The sequence below is a fragment of the Apaloderma vittatum genome, unplaced genomic scaffold (assembly GCF_000703405.1).
Source record: "Apaloderma vittatum isolate BGI_N311 unplaced genomic scaffold, ASM70340v1 scaffold8614, whole genome shotgun sequence".
Classification (NCBI taxonomy): Eukaryota; Metazoa; Chordata; class Aves; order Trogoniformes; family Trogonidae; genus Apaloderma; species Apaloderma vittatum.
In genome coordinates this window covers 40,541-48,200 of record NW_009713214.1, presented here as the reverse complement: position 1 = coordinate 48,200, position 7,660 = coordinate 40,541, and the positions used below count along the sequence as shown (strand labels likewise).

The window sequence follows — 7,660 nt, the reverse complement described above, 5'->3', positions numbered from 1 at the left end:
TTGTGGATGTGATATTTGGGGGGTCCAGGTATATTTCTGCAATAAAGTACTTGACTATACGATTTCAGTTATATCCTTATTGTTACTTTACTATTTAATTTAGTTAATGTAAAATGATTGTGCAAAAGAGTAGTTGTCATTAGAATAGGAACCTCTGCGTTTACACTGAGTAGAACTTTTTTGTTTCCACTTTTGGAGGAAAGGATACTATGCAAATGACACAAGTACAGTTTAACTGCAGCAGGAGCATTTCAGCTTCATCTGTGATCTTCGGCCTTTAAATGCTTCTTGACTCGGGCTAAAGACTTTATTATGTCAAGAGCGTTTGGATTGGATCCAAATTCCTATTAGCTAGATCTAGAGTATAAATAAACCTGGTGCCCAGAATGTGCTGTCCTCACCAGTGAAAGAACTGTGGGCAAAATCCATTGCCTCCGTATGAACAGTGCTCTGTTTAAAGGAACATCAAAGCTTTATCCTGTGTCTGAGCTGCCCTTGCTGTATGTCTGTGCCTTTTGGGATAGGCAGAATGCCTGTCAGTCAGCTTTCCTGATGGCTGCCCGTGCTGGGGTGAGCCCCAGAGGAGCTGGTGTGCTGCACGTACTGGCTCTGAGCAGGAGAAGCACCCAGTGCATCCAGTCAATCAGACTGGCCATGCCAGGCAGTCTGTGTGGAATAGGAGAGCGTGTGGCCAAGAGAAGCTCAGAGCCCAGGCCTGGAAGTCAAAACAGGAGGAGGGTTGCCCAGTCGCATGTCAGCCTATTCTTACCAGTTGGACTGCTGCAGGTGTGGTGCTAACACGGAGACCTGGCTGCAAGACATGCGGTGAGGGGCTATAGGGCAAGGCCTTGAGGAGTTAAAGAAGCACTTGCTCCAGAGGAGATCTGGGTTGCTGCAGACACAGTGGGTAATGTGAGCTACAGGTATGGAGAGGAAGGGGTGGAGCAGGTCTCTGAACTGAGGGAAAGAAGAACACGTGGAGAATAAAAAGAAAGCGATGGAATGGCCTGGATTAGACCATACCCTTCCTTTCCTCTGTACTCTTTGGCCAAACTCCTGTGAGTATATAGGTGCACTTACTGCATATTGCCATTTTCTTGAGTCCTACAGCTGACTTTCTGCAGATCATTTTCTGCCTTCCATGTGTGTTAATGTAAGTTATCATCACAATCTACCTGTCTGGAGGTGACATGGTAGTTGAATAAGCAACTGCAGTTCCTCAGAACTCGTGGAACAAAACAATTTCCCCTGTTCCACATGTCACATTTATTTAGATTCCCGATTAGACCAGTATGTCTGGTGTTCTGGTACATCTGTTATAAAGCAACTCATCATTTTGGTGGGTTGCCCTATACCTAATTCTCTTCATTCAGGATTTAATTTTAATGCTTTCTTTGAATTTCCCTAAGTCAGAACTCAAAAGTTTCCATCCATTGTGCATCGACTGTTCTTTCCTGAAGGGTGTAACTTGAATTTTTCACTAGTGTTTGCAATTCTGGAGTCCTAGAACCACTTCAGCTACAGTTAAAAATCTGGAAGTTTAGAGGTCTTTTCAACGCAGTACAGCCTTGCATCTGTTAAAGTCGTTTCGAAGAGCAGGCCTCTGATGTAATATTGTACGTTGCTGCTGTAAAATCTGTTGTGCTGTGACTTCACTGGCAGCTGCACAAGGGCTTTGTCATTGTTAGGACGGAGCAAGAGCACAGGAGGAGCCACGTGTGGCTGACGCTGTGTGCTGATCCTGGGCACGGCAAATGGTTGTCACTCACCACTTTCTTTCTGAAACTTTTGGTCTTATGGCACATGATACTGTTCTGCAATGCATGGAGGGTATTAACTAGAAAAACATATGAACCATAATGCTGGGCTCCTCAGTTCAAGAAGGACAAGGAACTACTGGAGTGAGTTCAGTGCAGGGCCACTAAGATGACTGGGAGTCTGGAGCATCTAACATGAGGAAAGGCTGAGAGAGCTGGGTCTGTTTAGCCTGGAGAAGAAGAGGCTGGAGGAGGATCTCATCAGTCCTTATAAATATTTCAAGGGTGGGGCCAGACTCTTCTCAGTGGTGTCCTGTGACCGGACAAGGGGCAGTGGGCACAAACTGGAAAATGGAAGGTTCAACCTAAACATAAGTAAGTACTTCACTGTGAGGGTCACAGAGCACTGGCACAGGCTGCCTGGAGAGGTTGTGGAGTTTCCTTCTCTGGAGATGTTCGAAACCCGCCTGGATGCGTTCCTGTGTGACGTACTGTAGGTGATCCTGCTCTGGCAGGGGGGCTGGACTAGATGATCTTCAGAGGTCCTTTCCAACTCCTGCGATTCTGCAACTCTTGTGAAACTTAAATGCTTATTTAGTTTCTTAGTGATATTTTTTTTCTCCTTGATCTTTTTCAGTGCCTCAAGTGTGACCATAAAATATGATTCTTTGCCTGCTGCCACAAACTTCTTAAGTACTTCTTTTGCCATTTCGTCACCTGGCTTCAACTACAATGGTAAGTTATGATTCAGATAGTATATTTTCAGATCATTTTGTCTGCTAGTTGTGTGGCTTATGAGGAGAATGCTGTCAACCTTTCACATTTTCTTTAAAGAACTTTTGCTTATCACTCCTGAGTTCTGGTATTTCTTTTCTCAGGGACGTGTTCCTTCAAAGCTTGTGAGAACAAATTTTCTGCTTGTCAACTCTAATTGTTTTGGTTAATATTTTACCACTTTTATTAGGTGTGATTTCTATTCCTACTTTTAAATGTGATTGCCTTTCGTTGTTCTAAGACTTCATAATTTAGCCAAAACCTTACAAGTGTAGACACTCGGTGGTCGGATTAATTACTTTTGATGCATTTATGTAATTTATGTCACAGATCTGTGACATTTTGTATGTGCCAATGAGTATTTGAGCCCATCTTCTACCTACAAATTGATATCAGTACTAAGAGAGTTTTTGTGGTTTTTTTAATGTATTACAGTTTTTAAGCAATTAATGTAATTTCTAAACAAACCTTTGTAATTCTTGCAGCAACAAGCTTTAGAACTGGCATTGGATCGTGCAGAGGTAAGGCATAGCTGTTGTTTGTTTGCATATAATACATCGGTCTTGCAGTTAAAAAATAACTGCTGTATTTCTGTTTCTTCTGAAAAGCAGTGGCGAGACGCATGTGTGTATTTAATTGATTACTCATACATTTGACACTGGTTATGCAAAATTCTTACCAAAATTGCGTTGTCACATACTTGTCTCTTATGTGTTGTACTGAGAACATCATCAGGTGTGTTGATGATGGGCTGTGCAGGACTTCAGTTTTCCTCTTAAACCAGCAAATCTGTGTACTGTGAAGTAAGAAAAGCTGTACAGAGACAGCTGACAGAAATATAGGGCAAAATCCTGTTTGTGTTTTTAAGTGTAGCCTGGTTAGAATAAAGCGGCCAGTGCCTCTGTGTTCATGTTCTTTCATGCTGAGATCTGATACAATGGTCACCTTGAACCCTGTTATGGAAAATAGATGTTTCTGTGGGAGAACCTCTCTTCGCTAAAATTCTAAACTAAGCTGGTAATCAAAATACCTAAACAATAGAGATTTGGAAAAACCTTGTTAGAATATAAACTGTATTTAATACAGGAAGATACCTTTCTTCATTAATTCAATTTAATGAATGTGAAGTGTATTTGTAGTACACACTTCTCCGTAGAGAAAACTAGTGTAAGAGGACAAGGGGAAAATTTGTTGCGTACTTGATTTGTAAATGTTGTTGGGCTGGTATGCATGAATTTCTTGTATCTTAACATGTTAACTTCAGATGCCATGTTAGCTTCGGTAGCGTTAATTAAGTACAGGAGTGTTACTGCTACACTAGTGTTAGTTACTACTGTAACTACAAAACGTGAAGGTAAAATCAAGACTTTGTGTGCAACTCATGCCATAGCCATGAAATGTTGTGCTTCACAGCTAAGTTGAACTGTGTCCTTTTTGATTACTATAACGTGCACCAGATTGTAATTAGTATGCTTTTGAAACAGTTGTGTACCATAACCATTAACTAATTTCTCTATATATGGAACAGTCTGGTAATGATCTAAAGTTTCATGGTAGCTAGAATTAAATTTCTTCATAATACGTGTTATTTTTTTTGTTTTACTTTTCTCTTCCAGTATATAATTGAAAGTGCCCGTCAGAGACCTCCCAAAAGAAAATATTTATCCAGTGGAAGGTAGTAAGAGTTTTGGTATATAGTTTTTAAATAGCATTTCTTTGATTTAGTTTTAATTACATTTTAAGCTTTTTTCTCAATTTCAGAAAATCTGTATTTCAAAAACTCTATGATTTATATATAGAAGAATGTGAAAAAGAACCTGAGATAAAGGTAAGTGGAAATTGCTGAGAATCTTCTCATTGCTGTCTAAGCAGGCAAGTTCAGAAAATGATTATTTTTTTTTTTAATTTTACTTAGTTCTTTTGTTAAAAAAAGAATAAACTCTGGTTAGTGTAGTTGTTACCTAAGGCTAAGACTGCAGGATAAATAGTTATTACGGCTTTTGGACTAAACTGTATAGTTTAATAGCATCATCTTAGTTTAACTTGAAATAAAAACAAGGTGATGGGAGGGCCAATGACTACCTGATAGCTCTAAATCTGTTTTCAAAGGTAAAAAAATAGAATGCTGGCAGAGGCTTGTAAGGATCAGGCTCTTGAGATACTTTACTATGCATGAAAAGAGAGAATTTCAAAAGAATGGTGTATATAAAAAGTTTGTTAGATAACAGTACTATTAAAATGAGTGCTATAACAAGAATAGTAGGGCCTAGACTGGCTTGAGTGACCTGTATGTTGTCTCTAAAGTCAGTTGTGGTCCAGTTCAGCGACAGTGCCGATACCACTCGTATTGTTGTTGGTATCACTATTTTAGAATCAATTGCTTTAGCATGACTGCCATGGGAAAAAACTTGGAGAATTTCTTAGAATCTAGACTTTGTAAACTCAGATTTACTTCCCAGATATCTGATGATCTGCTAAGGCGTTTTTTGTTAGCAAATGTTAGCAAAAAGCTCAAACAGGTTTAGCAACAGTAAATTTAAGATTTAAAAGGCACAAACTGCTTTGCTTAACTGTGAATATCAAATGGATGGAGAAGACAAGCTGTGAAATCTGCTGTGTTGCTTCTTCCTGAGGAATTTAAAACCATCGAGAAGACAAATGGGAATGAGATATTAGTTACTGAATACCTGCAATTCTTTTTGCAACTACAATAAAATTGGAGTAGTGAAAGTTTCAGAATGCTGTTAAGAAAAGCAATTTCAGTTTCATGTTGGATTAGGGCAAAAATAATAAAGCATACAAAAGCACTTTTACAGCAAAGTAGCAGATAAAATGTATCCTAGTAGCTATGATACATGAGTAAACCAAATGGTGCCAGATAAGTGGGGTGTTTTTTTGTTTGTTTCGGTGGAATTTTGTGGTCCTTAATCTCTAATGGTGATGACTGACAGAGGCAGAGTTGGATGTATTTGGGAAATTGTATAAAACACCATATAGAATCATACAATCATAAAGGTTGGAAAGTACCTTTAAGATCATCAAGTCCAACCTACAGCCCTACACCACCCTAACACTAAACCATCTCCTGAAGTGCCACATCCAACCGTTTTTTAAACACGTCCAGGGATGATGACTCCACCACCTCCTTTGGCAACCCATTCCAATGCTTCACCACCCTTCGGTGAAGAAGATTTTCCTAATATCCATCCATATGGAATGCATCTTTCTGTTCTTGAAGAAAATATAACTAACTCGCATATGTAAGGTGAGGAAACTGAGTGTAAGAATGCACTTTAAAGCAAAGCTAACCTCATTAGGGTGAAGCAAGGAGACTGTTCAGACCATAGTACTCCTGAAGCTTGGTCTGCAAAAACTTACCTTAGGTGCTCTGTGTGAAACGAAAATGTTCTCTTGCCTTTACTACAGAGGCTGCACAGCCCTTGTCTTTGAGCTAATACGAGTCTCTATTGGAACAGCAGCCTAAAGATTGACAGAGCCAGTTACATGCTAAGGGAAGTACACTGAGAGTTAGAGTCTTCCCTCTGTATCTGATTTCAGTTCAGCTAGGTCGCAAAGATCTTTAGGCTTCAGTTTATTCGTCGTGTTTTTTAACCAAAAAGTGATGCTTCCCCAAGTCGTTTCATTGAGTCAGCTTTTATTTTTCGGTCAATGGATAAAAAAATCTTCTTTGCTTTTTCTGCTTCCTGAAAGACTAGTGCTTAGAGTTGTTTGTGAAGTTAATTTTCAAAGACTTGATAGTTCTGTTGGAAGTTGAGACAAAATGGTACCTTCCAAGGTGCATCAAGTATGCGTTCATTAATGAATTAATGAAACGTGCCCAAAGTCAAGGAAACAACTTTGGGTGCTTGTTTCAGATTTCCATTTCAGAGATACAGTAAGTAGCGACAGTTGCTTTTTTATGTGGATAAAAAGCCAAAGCTGGCCGACTATTATTGAACAAAACCTAAAAATTTAAATGAAAACGTAGCATGCTATTCACTGAATAAATTATTTAAGGTATGATGCAATTAAGTCAATTTAATTACATTTACAGTTGAATTACCATTATATAATTTACTTATGAGGTGTATAAGGAGCAGAGACTTTCCATAAAATAAATCACATAGCTATTTGTTCCATGCATAGACAAATTTCTGGGGAAAAAAAAGATGAATTGTTTCATTACAAATTCTCCAAGTGGTTAACACATAGTATGAATTATTCAGCATTTGTATTTTGGATGGAATCGTAGAATCATAGAATGGCCTAGGCTGGAATAATACCCTTAATTGAATTATCCTTTTTCTTCAGTTCATGAAAATGGTAAAGTTGAATTATGAGTATTAATAGTATTATTAGTAACAACTTCTACAGTCAGTTTTGTTTCTGTCCAATGATAGAGGAATGTAATTGTTTTTTGGTTGCCTTTTTATTTAAAAATGAAACATTAGTGTAAATAATTCTTTTTAACCTCTCTTAAATGACCTGATGATTTTTTTGTTTGTTTTTTTAATCAACTCTTAGAGAGTTCTTATATTCTTTTCTACCCTAATGCCATTGCATAACTAAATATGAAAGTATTAATCGGTCCAGCACTGGGGAAGAAGTACAAAGACTTTTTCCTTAAAATTATGACAGTGCCTTGATTCTTAAGAGAAAACATGTCAGAGTAGTTGAGTGTGTTGCCTTTGCTCTCAGGTGGCATTTGTGGTACTTCGGGCTCCTATCTGGTGTGCCTTAGCGACAGCCTGGTAGCTCTGTCTCTGCAGCGATGGGTCTGAAAGTCGAAGCAGTGCACGTGCAGGGTTCTCGAGTGGGTGTTGGGAAGAGTTAACGGGAGTTTTAACTGAAAAAGGTTTTGCATCACAGACTGCATCTCCAGAGTCCTGTATGAGGAATTGGCTTTCCTAAGCAGTTTCTATCTCTGTTGTTGCCATGACATATTTTCCACCCATTTTTTTCCTGCTTCTCCAGTTCTTTCTCCATAAATTCTCTGGGATTTATGTGCTGCTTTGCTCTTTTCTTTGTGTTAGTTTCCATGATTTCTAAAAGCTAGTCAGGTGTAGTCACCATCCTTCATGATGCCTGGGGAAGAGTTAACTTTAGGCAGTGGTTTTAAAGCTACATAG

At 38.8% G+C, this 7,660-nt stretch overlaps 1 protein-coding gene across 1 annotated transcript in view; it reads left to right on the top strand.

The window, feature by feature from the left end:
- Nucleotides 1–2,413: 2,413 nt before the first annotated feature.
- The window catches only part of SUPT20H (suppressor of Ty 20 homolog (S. cerevisiae)), a 34,094-nt gene continuing 28,847 nt past the window's right edge, over nucleotides 2,414–7,660 (top strand). Inside the window, exons 1-4 of the mRNA XM_009868279.1 lie at nucleotides 2,414–2,492; nucleotides 3,017–3,052; nucleotides 4,148–4,206; nucleotides 4,293–4,359. Of these exons, the coding sequence (XP_009866581.1) occupies nucleotides 2,490–2,492; nucleotides 3,017–3,052; nucleotides 4,148–4,206; nucleotides 4,293–4,359 (165 nt within the window). The 5' untranslated portion in view covers nucleotides 2,414–2,489. The remainder of the gene's footprint in view (nucleotides 2,493–3,016; nucleotides 3,053–4,147; nucleotides 4,207–4,292; nucleotides 4,360–7,660) is intronic.